The 25,827-nt window shown below is 41.0% G+C and overlaps 1 protein-coding gene across 1 annotated transcript in view; it reads left to right on the forward strand.

The window, feature by feature from the left end:
- The first annotated feature begins 16,746 nt into the window (after positions 1–16,746).
- The window catches only part of LOC311265175 (solute carrier family 12 member 5-like), a 41,558-nt gene continuing 32,477 nt past the window's right edge, over positions 16,747–25,827 (forward strand). Inside the window, exon 1 of the mRNA XM_084366560.1 lies at positions 16,747–17,102. Coding sequence (XP_084222686.1) covers positions 17,060–17,102 — 43 coding nt within the window. The 5' untranslated portion in view covers positions 16,747–17,059. The remainder of the gene's footprint in view (positions 17,103–25,827) is intronic.

Consider the following 25,827-nt stretch of genomic DNA (forward strand, 5'->3'; position numbering starts at 1 on the left):
GAGGAACACTGGAAACATAGCGACTGAGCTCATAAACTTGCCAAGAAACTGTGAGAGTGGTGTCATTTTCTTATAAGCTTACATGCAGTTGGACTTCTTTCTGCAACCAGTGGCTATGCCCCCTGCTGGGCATTAGAAAGACTGCAGGTCTGAGGCGATCCCGCTTTCCTTGGTTTGGCCAATACCATAAAAATCACGAAATTCTGGGCTTCCCCAACCCAAACATTAGTCTTGCATGGGGGATTCTGAACAAAGGGACAAACTAAAATGGCACTCAGTAGAGCACATGCCTCTGCAAAGGCCCAACAGTCCCCTTTTATTCAATCAAGCTTCATCCAATATGGAAATAAACATATTAAAATCCGCAAGAACTGGATTTTTATATGGATCCGCATCAAATTGTACTCACTCACAGATACCAGCCACCTAAATACGTCTGATTTTTGTTTTCAGGGTTGTCCGTCTGTCCGTCCATCCATACGTACATCCCACTCTTATGAACATGATATCTCAAGAACGCCTCGCAGACATTTCTTCAAATTTGGTCTAAATCTCCACTTTGACTCAAGGATGAACTAATTCAATTTTGGTGGACAATGGTCAAGGTCACTGTGACCTCGTGAAACACATTTTTGGCCATAACTAAACAATTCATACGATATTTACGGTAAAATTTTACACAAATGTCTAATATTCTAATATACTATTATTCAACGCCATAGCTCAGGAACAACAATTCTAGTTTTCATCAAGATCCATGCATTATTCCCTGAGAATGAACAAAAATGTTATGTTATGTTATGTTATGTTATGTTATGTTATGTTATGTTATGCATGAAAGTGAGGAAAAATTCCTGGACCTGTGCCTTTGGATAGGCATCAGAAGTTAATGGGGTCAATTCTGGGCCGTGACCCATCCACAGACAAAAAACATAACCTCTTTGGCGGAGGTAATAACGGTTAGTATGAGCAAAGAAATATACAAACAAAGTTGCAAAACAGTTAAAGGTCACTTAAGGCTGTGTGTTTGCTTTAACCCACGTGAAGTGTAATGAATTAAACATAATGCTAATATAAGCATAATGCTTACACAAACAAACTTGGGACTGTAAGTGAGGCAATGTTACAATAACAACGGTAAATAAAGGCAAAACAAACACTTAAATATCAAACTGCACCACAAACTGACTGGTCGCAATTAGATTGAATCTTTCCGCTGTTTTGTAAGACGTCCAGGTCTTCACAGTGCAGGTATATCTCTGACTGAGAGCGAAAAAAGGGGCTGAAGGAACAGAGGAAGAAGAAAGAAAGAAAAACACCTTCAGATGTATGCTGGATAATAAAATAGATATCCCTGTTGCCATGGAAACCAGGGTTCAATGCTCTGTACTATACAGGAAGAGGACTCATCTGGAGAGAATTTCATGTCTCTGGTTGCACGGAGGGTCATCTAATAATTCACACGTACTGGTTTTTTCCCATGCTGCCCACAGTGATCTGGCTCTACATAGCTCAGCGAGCAGCAGGGGTCCCTGCTCCTCCCTGCAGCCACCCACAGAGGAGGAGATAGGAGTTTACTGATGTCGTGCCAACAACACTGCACAAAAATATGACTGTGATTACTGTGTGGTGACGAGGTTGCGTAAGGCTGTAAGCCAGTCATTAGGAAAGATGTTTTTAAACGATTCTGAAATCTGTATTTGGCGCCTGCTGGCCTGCTGGTTGGTGGCTCTGGTGTAGTTTTGTTGTGGCAGATTATCTCTGGTCCACCTTTCCTGTTAGGGGGAAGCCTGCAGTCCATTTCCAGTTAATGCTGGTTTGTAGATGTCAATAAATATTAGTGGTTTCAAAATGTGATGGGGAAAAAATGGTTTGTTGTGTTTTTGTTTCATTGTTTCATTTCATTTCCCTCTAATTAATTGAATGTGATGCACGACTGCTATTTATTAAAAAGTATAAAGAGGACTAATTATTTTAAGTAAACAGTCATATTTCAAGTTGTCAGTTGTTGGTTGCTTTGACTAATGAGTTCACTTGCATCAGTTTCAGTTCAGATAACAGACTTGCTGATTGCGTAACCTGTATGCCGATGCTTCCTTTGTGCTTACGTCAGGATCAGAGGTCGTCATGCATCACTACCGCCCCAGTTTACAGCTGAGAGGATGAGAAGGCCGACATGATTTTTGATGTAGTTGTAGGAAGTATTAATCTGATTCATCCGTTTTTGCTCTTCATCGCCAGCAACACATTTTTTAATAGCATCTGATAAACCACCGAGCACAATTTGAGCTGATCTGATATGGGTCATGAAAATAACAAATAGTCATATAAAGACTGAACAAGTGTTCTTAATATAATAGCTGTCTTTATTATTCTCCTTTGAAGAAGGATCTAAGCCTCATTGCCAGGATTCTTCCACCCATGAGACAAATCAGAGATAAAACGATCTCTCAGGAGTTTTTCCCTCACATTAAATTAGTGTTAACTGGGGTATGAATCCTTAATCCTCCAAGATGAGTGTCCAAACTTAAATTCCAGTTCGCTGATGGTATTTATTATCAGGTGATTGAGGGCAGAACAGTAAAAACCTCTGGCAGAAGCTCACAGGAGGCAAATGTCAAGAAAAAAACCTGCCTAAATCCATGAAAATAGTCTGACATGAACGCAAGGAGACAAGGAACTGACATGTATAATATAATGCTGCATGCTAACACTAGGGCCAAGAACAGTACTGACTTAATGGTTATTCACACTAACGGAAAAGGTGCAAATAATCAGCAGTGATTAGCCAGGACACTCTGGCAGACACACAGTCTGTGTCGCCCTCTGTTGGTCGCCATCCAGCACAGCAGCAACACTTTACAGTCGCACATGTCAGAGGCAGAGAAACAGCAGGCCATATATACATGCTGAGTTTTTACAAGACCTGCTCAGCAAAGAAGCCATAATGTGTCGGGTCTGCGTCGTAAACTGTGGGAACATGAGGCTGTAGTATGTGAGGAGTCTCGCATGAACACCGTGTGCCTTGCAGTGCAGTGAAAGTACTTACTGCTGTTTTACAGAACAGTTTGATTCACTCTATTGTGCTTAGGCGTCAGTTACAGACGGAAAAAAGAAAAACAGATAAATAAATAAATCAAAGCGTTTTATTATTAAATTGTATGTATTGTGCAAATAGCCTGCTTAAAGGAAGGGATACACATTTTTGGAAAGTACACTTATTTGCTTTCTTGCTAAGAGTTACATCAGAAGATTACCGCCATCATGTCTGTATCTTAAGATACAGCCAGCAGCTATTTAGCTTAGCTTAGCATTAAACCGTAGAAATCTACACGTATTATTCACTTTTTTATTGGCCATATGTGACGCAACGTGAAAAGTGAGACCTTCCTCGTCTCTCTCGGCGGCCCATACAAGTTGTTTAATGTTTCTGGATTTCTTTGTGAAGGACTCTGGTCTGATTTTCTGAGACAGTCCAAAGGAGGTGACATTATGCCCGATCTCTGCTAACAGTAACTAACATTAGTCCGCAGAACTCCTTTAAGACTGGAAACGGGGTAAGTAAGTAACAAAAACCATGTTTGCAGGCAGATTCTGGTCCCTTTTGAGAGCCAGGCTAGCTGTCATCCCCAATTTCTAGTCCATTCGCAAAGCTAACCAGCTGCTGATTGTGGTTTTGTTGATCTTTTCATCTAAGTCTCAGCAAGAAAGCAATAAGCAAACTATTCTTTTAAATAAAACGCCAGCTGAACATATTATTTGTTCAACAAAGTGATGATCCGTCCCATGATTTTACCTTAAATGTTTCTGTGCTTTAGTTTGTGAGATTAAAGGGATTAACTGTACCTTGTCTTCCAACATCTACCCAACATGGTCTGATAACATTTTGTGGGTTTTTTTAACTCAATAACATACCATAGACCTATACATTTTTCATACTTTTCCGGACAGCTGTGATGAATCATTATGTACTTAAAACCAGACTTTCCATCCACGACATGAACCTTGAACTACTAAGGTCAGTAGGTCAGTAGAGTTCATACATCGTAATAGAAGCAAGAAACGTGCTGAAGCATTTATGCCTCAGGGTGGACATATCACCAAGCTGTGTCCGGATAACATTTCGCAAGAGACCCTCTCTCACTGTATTGCTTTGTAATTTATTAGTAGTCATGCCCTCAATTACAATGTGACAATCAAAGCGCCAGACTTCCACCAATCAGCTCATTGAAGTATTTCTCTATGAAACGCCTGCAGGAAGAGTAAGTAAGTAAGCAGGGCTAGCCATCGCCTCAGGTTGAACTAATAATACCTCCTTGTTATTCAGCTAACCTACAATACAGGCAGTGCCCCCTCAGTTTTAGGATACATAGGGTGAACTCAGGAGATGCTGCTGCCTGACACTGATCCATCAGACAGGCTACAGTACGTCATCATGCGGAGAGGATTGCACTGCTAAAAAAGGATTACACCATTTGACATTTTTCCTGACCAAAACTGCTTAACAAGTTTGATTAGAGACCCAAAAAAACATTCATGACGACGCCGATCAATTCAGAATATTTTCAGGGGCCTGATGACGTTGTGGTGGTGTGGCTGGCAGGCCCACTGTGGAGACAGATATTGAGCGCTAATCTCAATATCTTTATGGAAGATTTAGAATGGCTGAATTATAACACATCAAACAAACAAAGAAAGAAAAATACAATCCACACTGTTATCCACAGTGCATTGCCATGTCATAATTAAATGAAATGATAATAATACAATAAATAACAAAATAATTATTGGCAGCTCCATGCTAATGGGCAACACTGATGCTTTACACTTTGTTTTCTGTGTTGTGACAAATATTTTCCTTTAATCTTTACCCAGTAAATGCATTCATGCGAACATATAACTGTATAACTGTCACTCCACCTGCACTCCACCTGCGCTTCATCCCCTCGTTCATTTAGTTTGTATGCACGTCCAGTCTTTAGTTCATCTGTTGTGTTTGCCTGTTCCCTGTGTGCTGTGATCCTGAATAATACTTCATCCATGGCACTTCCTGCCTGCCGTCTCCTGCATTTGGGTCCACCTTCTCTGCTCCAGCATCACAATAACAGTGTGTATTGTTTTTATTTCTTGGTTATGCATTTTATTTAGTCTTCCGTGGCTTATATCTTGCACTGTGTGAACTCTGTGGGATTCAATATTAGTTAATTAAAGGCTTCCTTGCTTTGTTAGTTTCTATTTATTGTTGTTGTTGTTGTTATTTATTATTGTTTCTATTTTTCGCTGTACTGTAAAAGACTGTTTTTTAAATTTGACTGAGGGGGAAATAGACAAAATAAACATAAAACCAAAAAATGTAACTGCCATTCAAGGTCCAGTGTGTAGGATTTAGGGTGATCTATTGGCAGAAATGGAATATAATATTCATAGTTAGGTTTTTATTAGTGTTTCATCACCTATTACGATTTTGTTACCTTAATGAGCCTTTTATATCTACAGTGGGAGCGGGTCCTCTTTTCACGGAGTTGGCCATGTTGCGCCGCCATGTTTCTACAGTAGTCTCTATAGAGCGCCTTTCCTGTTTTTAATGGACACCGTACGGCAGGCTGAGGGGCACACGATTGGTTGCAATCGACAACCTCACCAGATGCCACTCAATACTACACAATGGAACTTTAAATCATAGAGAAGTAACACTGAACATGTTTTCTATTTCACACACAATTAAGCATCGATGTTATAATAACGAATCCAGTTTAGTTTCTTTACTGTCTTTAGATTTCTGTACCACAACTCTGTAATGAAAATATTATGTGATGAGAGCAAGAACTTCAACAGCAGATTAATCTTAATATATTACCCACCAACTGAAGCATATAACTCTACCCATCTGTGGCATGACAACGTGCAACTGGATGTGTTGACTTGTTCCAGATGTCGCCTGCTTCCTTTTTTCTATCAGTGGTTCTTTGCCAGTCGGCTTCTACTCAGCTTAGTTTATAGTTTGATAACTCTCTACTGGATCTTCTTATCATTCAAAGTATTCATCATATGGTCTGTGTAATACCTATTACTGTTCTAAGATTAGCACTGAATATATCAAAACTCTATAAAATGTCTTCTCATACTTCCCCAGACAGCTGAGATGAAACAATGCGTACTAAAACCGTAGTCTGAGTCTTCTCAACATCGACATGAACACACCTTGGATCATTCAAATGTAAGAAGGCAATTAACTGTCCAGGCAGAGTTTGAACTTGTAAATCATAGTTTTTCAAAGTGCAGCCCGCGGGACAGTGGCAGAAACATTATGTGCAGCCCTGGAACGTGATATAAAATGCATGCATGACTTGTAGGAAGTTGGCCCGTGGGCCAAATGTAGCCTTTTAGCAACCTCATTCTGGCCATTTGATTAATTAAAAGGGAAGGCTTATTGGCCCATTCAGTAATTACGTCCGTTGCACAGCACATTAACACTTTTATTACATTAAGTTTTACTCCAGGCTGGTTAAGCAGTGGGAATTTAGGAGAGTCAAACCTACTTCCAACATATAAAAGGTGCATCGTTTCCCCCCCTTTTTTATACATAATGGTTTGTTTGTTTTTACAATTGTGTAAACTAATAAACAACAACAACAAAGAAAAAACTCCTAGCTTTCCAGGTCGGAGATAGGAAATGTAAATGTCCGGCCCCTTTGCACTTCACTTTTTTGTCTGTGTTCATTGGAGAATGTGTGATTAGTGTGCCATAAATGCAATTATGAGACCAATCACAAATCCTATAACAAGTTCATGGATTTTCTCGTGCGGGCTTCAATCTTACACTGGCTCCCAAAATTGGCACTGCACGCCGTATTTGCTCCAGTATCAGCTTTGCTCTTGTTGAAGACCACAGTGCAAGGAGACGGGCTGTCTCCTCCTTGGACCACTGCTGCTTCGATTTTGGCATCCACGCTGAAAATATTTTGTCCATTCTGCCTTGGATAAATCAGATTACACGCTACAATAGCTCTGGTTTTAAAAAAAAAAGGAGGTCATAAAGTTTTAGTTGGTCCTTGGTGACAATAATCCCACCCCAGACCCTAAGCAGTTCTTTGTTCTAGACCGGCAAAGTGTTGGTGCCACTCCTGACCCAGTTTTGAACTGGTTCCAGAATAGGCACTAGAACTGCCTTGGTTGAAAAGGGGAATCTGTCATCAAAACGTTTAAAACCCTGAATCAAATCTAAATTAAAGCAAGAATCATCTCTGCCTCAGTGTCACACGTCAATAATAACACATTGCAAGAAACCCATCACACTGTATTGCTTTATTAATTGTCATGTCCCTTTATAACAGAAAAATAAGACACATAGCGCCTGACTCACGTATATAAACATAAATACGGAGTGCTGAATGAGCAAAAAGAAAAACCAGGGCCAGCGCTCCCATTAAACTGTTTCTTCTATGATTCTTGCCACATGGATGTTTTCTTGCAAGACTCCCTTCCTCAGCGTGTGTTTCTGGGAAATTCCTTTATAACATAATAATATTGTGATATTCATACTTTCAGTAGAATAAACTGGAAGCCACACAATCAATTTCTCTTTCCTTTTAAGGGGATCTGCATCACCTCTTTTACAGCCTACAGCCTACTTTATAATCCCCTCGGGGGAAATCCTGTCAAGAGATCAAAGTAAGGGCATTCAGGGGACAAAACCATTAAACCACGAAGGCTGAAGACGAAGTACATACACAACATTACAGAAATCAGCCCACACGATGCTGCGTCTACTCAGAATATATGCTCATTTTACTGCAGGTGGAGAGATTCAGAAGCTGAATGTGTCACTGTGCTCAGTCAGATACAGTTTTGTACCACTTGAAGAAATTTGCACAAAGTTGGTCTTCCCCACGTCGTAAGTGAGATGGGGACACAAATTGTCAGTACAATTATCTCTCCATGTTTTGTGTGATTCATCAGATGGAACTCCTCCCCTCTTATCCACCCGTCTGTCAACTATTTTTACTTCACAGCCCGGTCATTCTTAATTAATTTACAGCCGTTTTGCTCGGACACATTTTTACGAAGCCGTCTTCATTTATTATTAACATCTGAAGAGGACTCTCAAGGACAGGGGACGTGTGATGAGTGGCATTTCCAGAGAGAAGAAGCATGTTCATTGTGCTCAATTTGGGTAGATGGGCAATTATGACAGTGTCAACATGCAATTCTGGTGATTTGTCTTTCTGGTATCTTTGTTATTAATGTGATGATATAAACATGGGTAACAGGCCCTTCAGTGAGAGGCAATGCAATTCTTTGAGTGTACTGAATTTGAATTTCGTTGACGGTCTTCATCTAATGAGCAGTCATTATCCGTCCTCCATTATTTGTAAACACTCATCCTGGGGAGGGTTGCGAGAGGCCGGACTGGTGCGCGCGGTGGGGTAGACCCTGGACAGATCCATGTCTAATTACTGTAGTAGTGATATGGATATACAAAAATAACATTGAATCGTCTTCATTCAATAACATGAGATATGATTATGTTGGGAAGAAGTGAAAATCTTTGCAGTATTGGTCACTTCTAATTGGAAATCTAAACTGGAAATCTGATGCTCTACGAAAAAAAAAGTTATTGTTCTTTATAAATTGTGAATTATGTTCATTGGAATTTATTTGTTTTGTTCCGTCTGATAAAAATAAAAGAGTTGACATTTAGGAGGACACACATTGAGAGTTTTTATCACCCTCTAAACCGCATTTTTACCAAGCTGTGCTCCATAAATGAAACTGAGCGGCTATTTTGTTTTTTAATTCTTCTGTTAAAGTCTGTTTCCTTCTCATTAAACAGCAAGAAAACTTCTTCAGTCTGATAATGACCCATTCATTTGAATCAGGCGTGTTGTAGGCAGGGAAACATCTAAAACATGGAGAGCACAACACGCATTCGTTTATGACCCGTCGTTATTGGCTCCTATAACCATAACCCTCTATAACTAAGGGTAACGTTGGGATCTGGGATACATTTGGGCTCTAAGAAAGGTCATGGAAAACTTCCATGGAAACGATGGAGGACCTGAACACAACACTGGCGCACGACTTTGGCTCACGCTCGTTTTCACCAACACTCCCTGCTCTGCACCAAACTGCAGGTACACACAGTGTGCCAGTTTTGTTTTCATAGCTTGTTCCGGCTGCCCCCAAGTGGCCAAAATCACTCAGATATTGCCGGTTAAAAGTTTGAGGATATGGCAGCTCTCTCAGGATAATTTGGAAGTCTCAGATCAAATCCGCCATACCAGGGGATGAGTATGAATATAGATGGTGTGTGTGTGAGTAGGGAATCTGAGCCTTTATTCCTTTGCGATTTATTCCTACTTTGTTTCATTTTCACTGTTCTGGCTTCTTTGATCCAGATGACTTGTCTCTGTCTCCGAGATCCCTGCTGCCAAACCTCAGACTCTCATTTATCTCTGTGATGCTTTCTTTGTGTCAAGCTAAGCTCATTACAACTTTACAAAATCATTCAGTTCAACCATTCACAGAACAAATGTATGCCTTTTTATGCAGCTCATCATCTGACGTCACACTTATTCACAGCAGCTTACGTACATTAACCTCGTCAATCACCCCTCCTTCCAATTTCCAACCCTTCACCCATTTAATCAGATTTGTTCACGTTATTGACGATGACGACAGTGACAGGGTGTTGACTCCCTAAAGTTGAATATGAAAATAATTTAGGATAGAAGGTGAATCACTTTACATTAATGAGAGCAATTAAGCTCAGGGGAGCTAATGAGCTCTTTAACTCTCCTGTTACAACAGCCACATTATACTTTTATACCATTGTCTTTGGTCCAATACAAACCACAGGGTGGTTTGTTCATTGTAAGAACACAAGCCTTTCTTATATTTATCTTTTTTATAAAAAATCTACATTTTTCAGATCAGCTGCAGAACTTTATTCCAAAATTATAACCATGGGAAGATTTAACTGAACAGCAGGACCTGGCAAACACAACGGACACCTTGACAAACACTGAAGTAATGACCGGACTTATAAAATAAACTAACGAGGGAATGAGCTGCAGGTGGAGAGAGGCAGAGTAATGCAGGTGAGAGGAATGAGTAGAGGAAACAAGAGTGCAGGGCAGAGGCTGAAATGCTGGGAAGAGCACTGAGTACAAGGCAGGGATAACGAGGCTGGTGTGCAGGGGAAATCAGGCTGGGGAGGACCACAGGAACACCGGTAAGCAGTAAAAAGAACAGAAGAGTGGTAGCAATTTTCTTATCCAACTAAATAAGCATATATCCTAAAATATTCGATTAATTCCTTTGAAGAGTCAAACCACTTTTCACTGTCATGCCATGTCTCACAGAAATGCAATTAGGCTACAGGGGGAAAGGGTGGTGTCAATCTCTCTCTCTGTTGTCCATGTAAATAGTATTGTTGACGGAGTTATTTGGAGGGCAGGAACAGAGATCATTTATGTCTTGGGATGTCCTCGCAGAGTCTCGCTTTGGGACAAATTCAGAACAGCTCAATCTCTCTACCTTCCTCCCCTTTGCTACCAGAGCCCCATATCAGTCGTGAATCTTAAACCTCCCGGGACAGCGCTGTCAATGATGATGATGCTGCGCCTGTAGCTATAAAGTACTTTTGCATGTTGCACTCCATCAGTTTATGGATCTGCAGGTCTGTGTGAGCTACATCAAGGCCACTGATAACCCTCCAAAAACAAAAAAATGTAAGATTATAAAGTGAAACAGGTTTAAAGGATAAATTCCCCCCCAAAAAATCATAATTCAGCCATTATCTACACATGTACCAGACATACAGAGGAATCGAAAAGACGTTTCTCACTATCCCATGGTGAGAGAAATAAAGTGCACAAGCACAACAGATGAAGACAGACATTTCCTAACACTAAAGTAACAATAAAGTGCACGACAGATAAAGACATTTACTAACATTAAATAGACAATAAAATATAAAAAACTACCACGTTTCTGTATGATATGTAGTGCAAAAAAAGACAGTCAGTAATAGCAGCAAAAAGTTTCTGTATTGTAATAGTGCAAAAGACAGTCAGTCTGAAGGCTAGGGTTCAGAGTCCAGAGTTTTTTTGGGGGGACAGAGAGGGGGGAGTGGGAGAGAGGGGAGAGAGTTCAGCTTCCTGACAGCCTGGTGGATGAAGCTGTTTGTGAGTCTGGTGGAGCAGGCACGGAGGCTCCGATATCTTCTCCCAGAGGGCAGGAGGCTGAACAGACAGTTTGCGGGGTGGCTGGCATCGCTCACAATCATGGTCGCTTAGCGGGTGAGGCGGGTGGTGTATGTGTCTTGAAGGGTGGGGAGTAGGGCACCAATGATCGTTCCAGCTGTGTTCACTTTGCGCTGTGCTTTCTTCACCAGTGATGCAGTGTTGGTGGTCCAGGAGAGGTCCTCACTGATGTGCACCCCCAGGAATATGATGCTGCTCACTCTCTCCACAGCAGCGCCATTGATGGTCAGTGGTGGGTATTGGGTGTGGCCTCTCCGGTTGTCAACAACAATCTCCTTGGTCTTGAGGACATTCAGCAGGAGGTTGTTGTGTCTGCACCACGTGGTCAGAAGGTTGACCTTCTTCCTGTAGTGGGACTCATGGTGATGAGACCCACCAGAGTTGTGTCGTCGGTTGGTGTGCAGTCGTGAGTCAGCAGGGTGAAGAGCAGGGGACTGAGCACACAGCCTTGTGGGGCCCCTGTGCTGAGTGTGATGCTGCTCGAGGTGTTGCTGCCGACTCGTACTGCTTGTGGCTTCTCACTGAGGAAGTCCAGCAGCCAGTTGCAGAGCAAGGTGTTGAGCCCCAGATGGTCAAGTTTGCAGATGAGTTGTTGTGGGATTATGGTGTTGAATGCTGAATTGAAGCCTAAGAACAGCATTCTCACATATGAGTCTTTTGTGTCCAGGTGGGTGAGGGCTGGGTGGAGAGCAGAGCAGATTGCATCCTCTGTGGACCGTTTGGCTCGGTATGCAAACTGGAAGGGGTCCAGGGTGGGGGAGAGGATGGATTTCATGTGTGACATGACTAGCCGTTCAAAGCACTTCATAATGATGGGGGTCAGTGCCACAGGGTGATAGTCACTGAAGCAGGATGGAGCAGGTTTCTTTGGCACAGGTATGATGATGGTGGCCTTGAAGCATGATGGAACAACAGCCTGTCTCAGAGAAGTGTTAAAGACATCCGTGAAGACATCCTTAAGCTCCTCTGCGCAGTCCTTCAGCACACGACATTTGATTTCATTCATTTCAAGTTTTTAAGTGTCGACAAACGTGGTTTTCAGCTCTCTTTGTTTGTTTAAGAGGAAATAAACTTTATTTGTATTACCAAATCACTTGGCTCTGGTCACAGACAAAACTCTTTTTTCTTATTTGAGCCGACTGCCCTGATTTTTTCAACCTGCTTTTTGTTCCTTCTCTGAATATAACAGTTTTTTAGGCTTAACAGGTGGGACACAGGTTAGGTTATGTCATCTCAGTGCTCAGCTGCCAGAGGAGCTGAGTAAAGAACTGCGAGCCGCAGAACAGGCCCTGTGATGATCAGGAAAAAGAAAAAGTGGATTTCAATCCAGCGCTCATGGCCTTAATCTGCAGGATTAGGGCATCGGAAAGTTCTCTCCAGTGTGTTTTTGCGTGCGTGTGTGTGTGTTTACACAGATTTCTTTGTAGGTAACTTGCTTGTGTGCGGTGTGTGCTTGCATGCTTTTGATACAAACATAGGTGTGAATGAGAGTGTGAAGAGTAGTATCCAGAGCCACACGTGCAGCAGCAAGCAGGCAGGCAGGCAGTGATGGAGGGAGGGATGGAGGGGAGGAGGAGGGCAGGGGGGAGGTTGGTGCCCATGGGTTAAGAGCTAAAGCCGCTTGGCCCAGATGAAGATGGCTCTCAGGCTCTCTGCCAATCACAACCCAGCCAACATCCTACTCTCACTGACAGGGCAGGGAAACGGTGAGTTAGGCCACACGCGAATATATTACACAGATATAAGGTGCATAAAATCACAGAGCATTACAGGGATAGGGACAGTGAGGGCTGCATTCTGAATTGCATTTACTCAAAGCTGCTGTAATCAGTGTTTTTATACGAACAGTAGATGAAATCACTAAGTGTATGAGAAAGGGTACTTGAAAAACCACACACAAATCCATCTGTTCCCCTCAGCTCTATTAATATTATAGTGTATTTTAGCACAACAGAAGGTGAATCACCTCAAAGTAATGAGAGAAATAAAGCTCAGGGAAGTTCATGAACTCTGACCTCGCATGAAGATAAAGCATCCGTCTTATATCGAGACACCTTTAAATAGGAGCAACGCAATTTTCATATGTAAAGATGCCCCAACGGTGCATGATCTATTATAATTTACCCTGAAGCAGTGATATAGGTATGTGGGAGTATTGTCAGAGGTGGGAAGTAATGAAGAACAGGAAGAAAATACATGCAGTGAAAAAGACATGGACAGCGACATGGATGAAAGGCAACATTGTCGACGAGCAGATTCTGAGAAGCAAGACATTCCCTACAAATGACCTTATTTAAGTGAACTGTTTGAAGTTGTTGGCTCCAAGTAATTAGACTTTCTCACTTTTACTTGAGTGAAGAAGTTGAATCAGTACTTCTACTTTTACCAGAGTCTTAATTTTACTTATCTGTACTTCTACTCCAGTGAAGAATGTGTGGACTTGCCACCTCCAAGTGTTGTGGCATATTTTTGCTCACTGTTTTGGTTTTATGGCTCACAAATTATTGTCTTGGTTCACTCTCATCAGTCTCATACTCCATCAGCTGGTCAAAAACATGAAACATAATGTTGCTACATATCCCTCGGATGCGTAAATAAGCTAACACGTCTACAGCGAAAAAACAATACTTTAGTCTAACTCATTTTTAGTCTGAAAAGTTTGAACACTTTCCTGAGGTGGAACAGTTGGTGTATGGATAAAAGCAAAATATGACAGTGAAAACAGATGTAGCATATAAAGCTTGACATACATGAACCTTAAGTCACATGGACTTAAACAAGGTGTAAGTGATGGAAGCCAGCCACTGGTTGGTTTTATTGGCAGCCTGGAAGTGTGCTTCATCACGGGGCATTACAGACATTTTAATATTTTTGGGACACATTAACAACTTCACCCTCGCCATGTCTATCACCTTTATTTTTTACAGAGTAGTTTGCATGCTCTTTTTCAGCAACACTGAGAAATGAATGTTACAGGCTCAATAAAAGCGGTTGCTGGCGAGTCGTGGTTTTAGGCGGATAAAAGTAAGTAGGGGCCCCAAGTACAAAAAAAAATTTCAATTAATTATAGTTTGGCATCTTTCCAAGAAGACTTCTAAACAAGTAGTGAAATGTGGTGAAGTGGTATTTAGACTTTGGTCCTCATCTTGTTCCCCCTCATGCAAATCCTCTATTTTTGCCTGACAAGCTGACAATCTTCTTTGTGTTTCTTCTGTTAAATGTCCTCTCGGTCGGGTAACATGCTTGATTATGGTCTGAAATGCCCCATTATCACACTAAATTGCCCCTTTGTGACCCACTCTGTAACCCTTCTCAAGCTTCCATCGACTGACCAGTTTCAGGCCAGTTCTCCATCCCTTAGTGTTCCTTTATCCTCCTTCGTCTCACTTGATTATTAATATCATGGCTTTCCCATGTGTCTTGTAGTAATTACAGTAAGGCTAGAAGAATGTGTGATGTTTTAAATATCAGCTCTGCAGCGGGACATGCGTGAACATGATGCAGTCTGTAGCTGGTGCCAGCCAGTGAGGATAAAGTCCCTCTGAACATCTGCCAAAACTCAGAGATCATCTAACCAGAGATGGGTACACAGTTCACTGTGACATAATGTCAAGCATACAAATACTAATGGTTTGAAAGAGCTTTTCTTTCACCCCCCACCCCCGCCTGTCATCCGTTGTGCCAGTTGTGTTTTTGGCCAGGCTATCTTTAGGCTATCACTAGGCAGGTGGTGTGGATTAGAGAAGCTCTCTAAACTTCAGTGTGGGATGATACACACATCATAAAAGAACGTGTAATCCACACGTTTTTTATTCATTAACAGCCACCTGTACGTGGCTCGTTCTTGGTCATCTTATATCTTCTAGCCTCTCCTCGTTTTACTCTAAACTTTCTCCCTATTGTGTATCTTTGTCTCTTTTGCAGCTCATCAACCTGCTGTTCCACATCCATTTTTCCTCTCATTCATCGTTCATCACAACCTGTGATTTCTATTCATCAAGCCACCTCTCCACACCTTTACTACAACTCAGGGTCTTTCAGGTGAGCCCCAGTGCACTAATTGCAATTTATTGATAGAAATCCATAAAACTATTGAAAAGTGATCAAAAATGTTAACAAACAAATAAACAAATAAGGTGTATTGTTTAAAATGTGTCTAACATTTAGTGGTGTTTACATACGGTTTTATTTGGGAGTTGAGGATTGTGGGAAATGTTTTTTTTTTGTGATTCTGAGTGATGATGTCGTAGCATTATGGGTCAGAATCAACATGGCTGCAGAAACATCCTGTCAACATGACATCGCTTACAATGGTGTCTCCGCCGGTCAGGGATGTCCTTATGTGGGATTTGTTAGGTTTGCAAAACATGCAAAATAATGCTCTCCTTCTTCGCGTTACGCATGTGAGCAGAAAATGCATCCGCATCTGCTCACGTTTAACCAACATCCGCTTTCTTTTTTTATGTTTTTACACATGGGCAGATGTAAAAGAATGAAAGAAACCAGATTAACGGATCTGTCAAATGATTTATACTATTGACATCATCAGTCGTTAATGATGTAGATGTAGATGTAGAGTCGTGTGTTGTCCGCATAGCTGAAAATAAAATTACATTGTGTTGTTGTACAATTTGGCTTTCTGGAAGTATGTATAATGAAAAAATTAGTTGTATGAGCATTAAACCCTGTGGAGCACCATCTGGAATATGATGGGATTTGATATTTGTCCACCAATACTTACTTATAATAAAAACTGGCTCCCTGTTAAATAGGAATGGATTCCAGGGCCTTTGATCAATTGTATCAAATCCTAAAATCAGGAAGGTCAAAAACGATGAAATAATAAAATGGTTCCCCATCCCTGCCTATGAATCCAATCAGAGTGGCTAAGGGCTTGACCTTCCCTTTCAGTTTTGTATTATAGATAAAGATTAAGAATAAAAAGAAAACAAAAAACTAAAATTCAGAAAACAGTCACCACCACGCTTTTATCCAGGACACCGAAATAATGCTAACACTAGGGCAGTTCAACCAGTATGTGTGTTTGTGTGTGTGTGTGGTGACAGTTAGAGGCTTGTATTTTAAGTTCAGAGTTATACAAGTGTAGCCTGCAGCCCATCTTCATATAATAGGCCATGGCCACACAGGAAATATAAAAGAGGGAATCATGGTGGGGGGGGGGGGGGGAATAACAAAAGAGGGATGAATACACAGAAATGAAATGGAACCTTGTCTTGCATTTGAAAAGAACATCAAAGGAGATGCTTAATCTCAGGAGGCAGTACTTTGTCATCTGACGTGCATCCCCTCTGTCTCTCAATCCCTCTCCATCCATCCCTCTCTCATGATGAGATGGATGATGATGAACGTGCGTGAGGGAGAGGGAGGGAGGGAGGGATAATACCTTCTGAATACATGATGAATGTAGTCATCGGGCTTAAACTGACCGGGGGGGCGAGTGGCACACGGGGACCGAGAGCGTGCATGTGAGTGACACCGAGCACCATCATCAACTCTCCCCTGCAGCCGCTCTCAGTCTCTCCATCCTCCTCCTGTAGAGAGACACAGGGAATCAGGCAACAGACAAGACAAGTAAAAAAAAAGGAGGATAAAACATTGCTTTCTTATCTCTACTGATTTTTTTTTTTTTAAACTGCATTACCAGAGGCAAGAGGAAAAGAGGTAGCAAAAGTGAAGTGCATCTTGTCCTAGGTTGCCTTTTTCCTAAGCAACAGCATCAAGAGCCGTGCTCAGTGCGCAAAGCCTGAGGAAGAGAGAGGACGCAGAGCAACATGACGGACTGCGAGGAGGGAGAGGGGGGACCCAACAGCCAGGGTGAGTGACGAAACCTGCCACAGACCGATGAGAGGGGAGCGTGTGTGGGAGTGTGCGGACGCGGGTGCGTGAATTTGTGTATGTGTGTGAGCGGGGGTGACGAATGTGTGAGTGCACACGTGCGAGTTAGGGGAAAGTTAGGGCAAGGAGATTATGTCACTCCAGGGATACGGAGATAAGTGTTAGTCCTTGCATCTGCCTTTTTTGTGAGCAGAGTAAGATGAGGATGGACGGAGGTAACATGCACATCCATTTGGTTGTATGTCCGAGTGGTACAAACAGGTTTATTAGACAGTTATTAATATTCCAAATGATTAGTGAATGGAAACAACAGGTGCTCCAGTCAAGGATCTGTCTGCTCCATAGCATCCCTCAGGTTTCACACACCACACTCCATCTGCTCGACCAGGACTTCTTCCTCATGTCGTGCTGGTTTACCACTGTTTTGATTGTTCTAGTTGGTGGATAATTGAACTTGACATCAGTAGATTTTTTTCAGATGTGGTCCACCAGGGGTTCATCCTGTGCCTGCAGATTGAAACTTTCATGTTTAACAGTTCAAGCACTCTACAACAAGGTTTTAGTGGACTGAGTGCAGCCCCTGCAGAGCATCTGGGGAAACCAACAACTCATTCATGTCTCTTCCCATCAAGAACATCTCGCCAGGGGCAATATCTGCTTTTCATAAGGGTGCATGCGTGCAGCAATGTGGCTTACCTTGCCTTGGATGACACCTTTTCATATATTTTGTAATATTCTCATTCATCTTTTCAGCAATTTTCAGCAAAAAAAAAAGTATTTCTTTGTGTTTCAGCTGCTAAAATGTGAGGATTTGCTGTTTTTCTCTTAAAAATCTTTATGTTTTTGAATGTTGCTCACACAAAACGAGCTAATTGGATACATCAGAGTGGCCCTTTTTTTCTTAAACTGTAAGTCCTCTAGAAATGCGAAATGTGCTCTTAATCAAAATTCCAGTCTGTTTTGTGCTAATTTTAATCATCTCAAACGAAGCATTAAAGCACATTTAAACCTCATGTAAGTCCTTGCAAACAGCTTTTCCTTGCATCAAGACCTCTGTCTCTGTTTTATAAAGAGAAAGTTGCATGTTGCATTGTTAAACCTCTCGTTTTCCTTAAATACAATAAGTTACTGAGCTTGTGTCAGCATCACATCTTTGTGATAATTTGAACAAAAGTTATGTTAGCGTTTTTTGATGATTTCACCTTCCTTGTGTATTTCTTGATTTCTAAATTAGTTAAGCTGCTGTAGCTCAGGAGGTAGAGCAGGTCATCCAGTAATCTGAAGGTCACTGGTTCATTTCCCTGGCTGCATGTCGACATGTCCTTGAGCAAGATATTGAATCCTCAAATTGCTCCTGATGAGCAAGTCTGCACCTCGTTGTTATAGCATATGGGTGAATGTGACAAGTGTTGTAAAATGCTTTGAGCAGTCAATAGACTGGAGAAGTGCGAGTCCATTGAATATCATAGGAATCTTTCTTCTTTGCCTGTTGTTTTATCTGTGTGCAACTGTAAGAGAGAGAGAGAGAGAGACAGGTCTTTTAAACCTGACATAGCATGCTCACCTGCAGTCTCTAGAGAGATCTCTAGTGGTTTTCTCTTGCTGTGGGTCTTTTGTCTTGTGTAGATTTTTTCCCTCGCACGACACAGAATGGGATCTGTTTGGGAATCCACACATGTGAAGCAAATGTGTATTAGCAACTTATCATTCTTCTCAAAGCCTGTTGTTTACAAGTATTAAGGCAGAAAATTGGATCACTGGAACATTTTCATGAAACTGGGTGGAAAACTGAGTTTTCCGTGGCTCCCCTCCTTTAAGAGTTCAGTAACATTTCTGCAAACCCCAGTTATGTTGAAACATTTCTTTATGTTGCACCTTTACATTTCCTTAGGTTACATTTTTTTATTTTGTCTTGTGACAACATTGTGCTTATGCTCTGGTTAGGTTTAGGCACAAAAACCACTTGGTTCGGGTTAGGAAAACATCATGTTTTGGCTAACATTACCTGTATTGGTCACCACAAACACAGCTGGAAACGTCCGGAAACCCGTATCTGGTTTTGTTGCCACAAACCAGGTTAGTGTCTCCTTAAACTACCCAGTGGTGTCACACTTACAAATGTTGAAACACAGTCTCAAACTGCAGTCACCCGCAGCCTTCTCACCCATAACTTCACCACCGTCTCCTCCTCTTCCTGATATAAATTAGGTCATAAACATGTAATGTGATTGTGACCACGTTTCACAAAATTGCACTCAGTATGACTGTATGCAACAGATTAAGATTGTTCTTCTTGAGACAGCCACGCAGATGGCGCTATGAGGTTGTCAGGCGCTAAATGCTAACATCAGCTGCTTGTAATGTCGTGTAATTTTTGCAGGTATTTGGTCAAAAACCAAAGTATTAAACCGACTGATATTTTCTTCTAATGGTAGGTCGAGAGCGAAATTAATGTATCAGAAAATGTCATTATCATACATCATAATAGAACCATGAATGTCTGTTCAAAGTTCACCAATTTATCTTTTAGATGTTGAGATATTTAAAAGGATAAGTCAAAAACTTTGACCTGATGGTGACAGGAGAGAAACTAGGGGATGACCAAAGCAATCAATCCAATAGCTGTTGAATTATTTTAGTTTTGACCAAAGTGGTGGACTGACCAACTGACAGCCATGCTGCTAGCACAGCCGAGAGCCAAACAAACCTGAAAGTAAAAGAGAAATTTAGCTTCACTTTTAGACATAAGTCACATGTAAATTTTCATGAGGCAGAAAATGTAGTTATACGCCAGGAATTTCAACTCCTTGTGTGTATTAGACTGCACAGCAGAGGGACAATGACCTTTCACTTTTGAAAGGTCACAATTTGAGCTACACCACAGGAGTGAAAATGAGGTGGCATTCGCGGTGCAAGTGGAATTTGACCATGATAAGAACAGATCACACAGAACAAGAGCATATTAAAGCTGGGATAGCTTTGACACCATCTCACCATCTTATTATATTCCTGCCTGTTTTAACAGAGAGGCTACAATGAAGGATTTATGAGTTCCCTGGAGGCTGCTGGACGCTGACCCCTGGCTATAAAAATTGATGAGCTGTGATCAATACCCTCAACAGGAGTGATTGTGAGGTGAACAGAGGAATTTATCATAGATGGTTCAATCCTGGTGCAGGTTTGTGCCTAAAAACATTTAGGTTCATTTAGTTTTCTGTTTAAAAGATTGATTTTTTCCCTCTAAATTACTTTCCTAATCAGTTCCATATATCCTACATCCCCTTAAGCTCTGTCTAGTGATTCATAAATTACTTTAAAATTGTGTTCTACACATCATGGACCACTCATTAAGGACTCATTATCATACATGAAACGTACAGTGAAGCCTTTAAGAACTGATGAGTAACCTGCAGTACGATCTGCCTCATGGGAGGATTTAAGTCTATTTCCTTTTCTAAATATAGCAGTCAACTTTTTAGTTTTTAAGTATCCTGCACGTTTATTTGGTGTAATTCCAGTTTATTCCAGTGTAATGTAAGTCATTATCCTGAAATAATTTGTACTTTTGCAAGATTTGGGTTCAGTTTTTGTTGAGACTGTGTCAACATCCTGGTGGACTTTGAGGCTGTAGTGTTGTTGTGTTGGACTGCAGAGTGGTGGAAGTAGTACTACAATATTTTACTCAAATAAAAGTAGTAATCTAAATATTACTATTTTTTTTTTTTTTCATTGACCGTCTTAATAGACATCTCTGTGTAATGAATTAACTGGTTGGAGAAGTTGTTGGAGATAACTGGGCTTTGTTCACCGTCTTGTTTGATGTTATCTTAGCATTTTTACTAGCTTTAGCCAAAAATTAGCCACTGGCTGAGTCCATTTTTAGTATGTACGAAACGTTAGTATGAGGCCAATCCACCTTGGATTGCATACTTATACGATATAACAGTACAGCACTGATGTAGTAACAATGACATAAATTACTTTTTCTTCCTTGCATTAGGCAGACTAGACACTAGACTTATCCATGTTGAGTAAAGTGGGCAAAGTAAGAACTGTTTCTCCAACATTCAGAATATTATATTTGTCATATGTTAATATATTATTGGAACATCATTACTGATAACCAAAAAGTTTGATGAACACCTCAAACAAAGACAGAAACTGTCTGTCGAATTGTCCTTGTGCAAGGCATCCAATCTTTAACCAATCAGGATAGAGAGATACATCCTGATTGAATCACTGATCTGTCAAACCAAGCAAACATACAGTATAGTAAAGTCCTAATCAAGGGTAAAGCTGTTTCCTTTCCCTCCATGTTGTTCACAGTGATGTAGAGTCACAGGGGTTACGACGGAGCTGTGACCAACAAAATACAGCTTGTTTTATCTGGAGCAGCTGGTGCAGGAGATAAACAAAGGTTATGTCAATGTCGAATTTTTGGCGGCATTTGTATGACGGCATGAAATGACACCATATGTTAGTAATGCTACGTCAGAAGTGAGGGTTTAACTGTATCACAATACTGGAGTTGAAAGATTACAACAAATCTACGTGCAGAAAATGGATGCAAACAGGAACAGATGACATGTAATACTAAGGTGAACTATTATGCTTTTTTGCATTTTTTTTAGATTTTTATATCAATTCTTGTGCATTTAAAACATCTTGAAAGTTAATAAGCCCAAAGTCTGCGCCAAGACAGAGGAAACTGATGCCCTTTTTGAGCACTGAAGCATGTAAACCTATTCTAGTAGTAACCCCAAACAATATTATGAACCTGATAATAAGCATTTTATGTCTCCTTTTCAAATCATTTTTAAAAGAGAGCTAAAACAGCCAAATAAAACCACTTTATTGTGGCTGTGGACATGCAGACTGCAGACTGATGTATTAAAAGCATCATCTATAAATGATGAATGAATGATTTAAACATAGAAAATGCAATCCTACCCGTCAAATTGTTTGTTTGTTTGTTTTTTCATGTCAAATGTGTATTTTATTTGTTCATGTTTGTTTTAATGGTCTGTTGACACATTATTGACAGACGGTGCAGATGTTGCTATTCGTCTCAATGTCCTTGTCGTTTTGTCGGTCAGCATGAGCTCTGGGGGCAGATGGTCTGGAATTGTCCTCTTAGGGCTGTTTAGACTGGGAGAGATTAAACCTCGGTCGGAGGTGTGCGCACACACAAACACACGCACAACATAACTGCACTCACTTTACATGAATGGAACATGCTTTTGGCTGTGATACGGAAAACGCCTTCAAACATCCAGGAGCAGAAATGTGCCAGTTGTTTCAGTAAGTGTTAAGCAGTGATGGTACAAACATGGTCCACACGAGTAACATGGAGGCTCCGACCTAAGTAAGATGAATTTCACACATCGTTCTGTTCTAGCTGAACATGTGTTTGTTCTGCAAATGGGCCCAGGGGGCTGCAACTCCACTGGTTGCAAAAAGAAGTCTGATTTCATTTAAGCTTATGAGAAAATTACCCTACTTGTCGCTTGAATTAATACCTCCGTAAACACTTTCCTGATCAATTTGTGGTCTCAACCGCTAGTTTCAAGTCACCTTCAGTACAGCATGATGTTCATTTTGTAAAATATGGTCTCATTTAGAGTAAAATAGACGACAAGCAAGGTATTATTTAGGCGTTGCTACTTTGATTGACAAGTCGTTACCGCAGCGTGTCTGTGGGTTCTCACTCAGAACCAAATAGGATATCCACCAAGCTCTGCCCTCCCATCCAGATATGGTCCAGAAAAGCCAAGATAGTGACGGCCATAGTGCTAAACTCATGGTTTCAAAATAGTCTTCCACAAACCAATGCGTGACATCATGGTGGGAATGTCTATCGCTATGTTTTCACTACAGACAAAGGATGCAGTGACCCGTCATCATCTTGAGTTACATGACGCTGTAGTCATGGTTGAGGAAGCATGCTAAATGTGGATGGGACGGTACTGTAAGTTAAACAAACAGCAAGCAAACACTCAGTCATTTGTAAACAAGACCATGAAGACGGACAAAACACAAACATTTAGTTAAATGCCAAGCTTTGATTTTTGGTAAGTCAATTTCCTGAGCATTTTGTTATGACAGTGTGTCACATTATGTGTACGTAGTGTGGTGTGTGACTGACTAATAGGTAGAGACAGTTTTGGATTTGGTCCAGTGGATCGCCTCAGCCAGCAGCCACAACACAGGCTGCAATGTTATCCTTCTGGGCAACTTTGATCATTAAAGTACATCCACTTAAAGTGCTTGTTTTTGCCACTGACAGGCTTGAAATACAGCCCCCCAGTTTTGGTTCATCTTGTCACTGTTTCAGCTATCGACAACTCTGGTTTTGTCGAAATAAACCGTGAACTCTCCGTGTTAGCTGTGAAAATATTGTGGCTTTGCCTCTCGCTCCTCTTCCGGGATTTTCACGTCTAAACAGCCATAACTAATGTCCCTTACACACTGGACAAAAAACTAACATCTGGCTTTTGTCTTTAATGTCAGTGCGTACAATCTGCATTCATGTGGTGCTGCTGGAAAAAATTCAGTTGATATAGATATAGCCAGTACTTAGGGTCCTGTCCTGCGGACCATGAATGTCAAGCTATCACACGGTGTACCAGTGCCTCTAATCACTGTTGAGATTTTTCAGTCTGGTCCAAAAGGGTGGACTGACTGACATTGCTTTATTTGAATCGGCCTGAAGAGGTAAAAGAGTCCAACGAGTCACAGTAATAAAGTTTGACAAAGGTTTCATGTAGTTTCCTGTTTTCATATCCTGTTAATTATCTTGTAACCCCTGGCATTTATCTTGTTGACGTAAATGGACCCCCACATTGGAAAATATCTGCCCTACAAGATACTGGTTGCTGTTATCACTCAGTGTACATTACTGGATTGAATCACTTGTCACAGAGTTGCTTTAACCAAATTGCTTTTCAATTCAATCCCTCTCTCAGATGAATGATTAACGGCTGACAGAACAAAGCACACCCAGATCAAATCAATTTATTCTACTTAACAGAATATTTCAACACTTGGGAAAAGATGCTGTCTGCTGTTTCTCATCTTTGCTAAATGGCAAGTATGATAATATTTTTTTACATTTCTGACAGAGGGTAACTACTTCCAGTCTTAGTGTTGAGTAACAATGAGCGGAACAAATGCAGAACTTGCTGTTAAGGAAGCATAAAACAACATTAGCTCAGTGTTCCTTTAAAATAGGATTCTTTCAACATTTCTGAATGAGAATCAGATTTATTGGCCCTGTGTGTATAAGAAATGTGACTGTTTGTTTTCATTGTACTTCCCTATTACCATATATTTCTCCTCTCTGAATGGTATATATTATGCTACTGTATTTTCAGCAGCCGATTAGCTGTAGAAAGACAGAAAATAGGCTAAAAATATTTCTATCAGAGCCTCCAAAGCTCACAAATTGTCACACATATCGTTTTGTTTAGTGTGTAGAAACTTCATGTTGTGTTTTTTACATGAAGTTATGTGCAGGAGTCTTTTCTGGCTGTGCACATACTTCATATTTAGCATGAGAGTGGTATCGATCTTCTCATCTAAATATCTTTATACATCACCGACGTGACAAACAAAAACCATAAAAAATGTGAAATACTAAAATAATTAAGAAATTAAGAAAATAATTTGCAACATAGGTATATTATCACTTTTAAATGATAATTACTGCAGGAAAACGGCACCAGCTTGCAGAGCTCCAAGAGGACCCCAGGGGTCTCTCGGGTCACCTTGCAGCGCTGACCGGCAGGCTTGCTGACAGGTCACATTCAGCCTGGTCATTTCAGCTGATTGTCTCAGGGCTCGAGTGCAGTCCGGTCCCTTTAGATGTGTCAATAAGTTAAAACACCAAAATTACAAACAAACTTACCGATCGAGGCAGTGATAGGCCCATGTTCTGAGCGGTAAAATGACTGTTTTAATCAAAGTAGTGTGGTGGCTTTGAAGAGAGTCCAGATGGATATAACAGCTTCATTTCCCTGTCGGTAAAATCCCACATTTATAGCAGTCTGTCTGTGCAGAGAGCAATCCAGGTTACTCATCCCAAGACACCTTTGTCACATTGTCTTTATTTATGTCTTTATATCATATAAAAGTGAGTGATGACTAAAACACTCAACAGGTCTGTCATCGCATTTTGCGCAGTGCGATAGCTCAGAAAAATTTAAATGTGGTCTCTGTGAAAAGTACCCGTGACATGTTGCTCCTGTTTGTGGGAGCTTAAGGAAGGCGGCTGATGGTTAGAAGATCTGTGAGAAGACACAGAGTCGTTAATCAGCTCTTTTTGTGCGCAAAAGGTTAGCTGAAGGGTAAGGTACAGAACCAGAGTTAATTCTTACGCCAGATGTGTGGAGCTGGTTCAACGTAGACATCTCCATATAGAGCCGGAGAGATACAGTCAGGTCAGCTTTAGGTTGTAAGTCTAAGAAGTGACATCAGCAGAGTTAGGTAACTCATAGAAGATGAGACAGTCCAAAGGGGCCAGAGGCGGACAAGATCAACAGAACCTGCGATAGATACACACCTGTATTTACATCCAGCTGGATGGTGTGTACCGGTGTGTATCTATCGCAGGTTCTGTTGATCTTGTCCGGCATGGCTTCCATAATGCAAACGGGTGCGAGGGAGCGTGCCTCCAGGCAAATATAGTATAGTGACTGTTTAGGCT

The sequence above is a fragment of the Pagrus pagrus genome (assembly GCF_965226575.1).
Source record: "Pagrus pagrus genome assembly, chromosome: 11".
Classification (NCBI taxonomy): Eukaryota; Metazoa; Chordata; class Actinopteri; order Spariformes; family Sparidae; genus Pagrus; species Pagrus pagrus.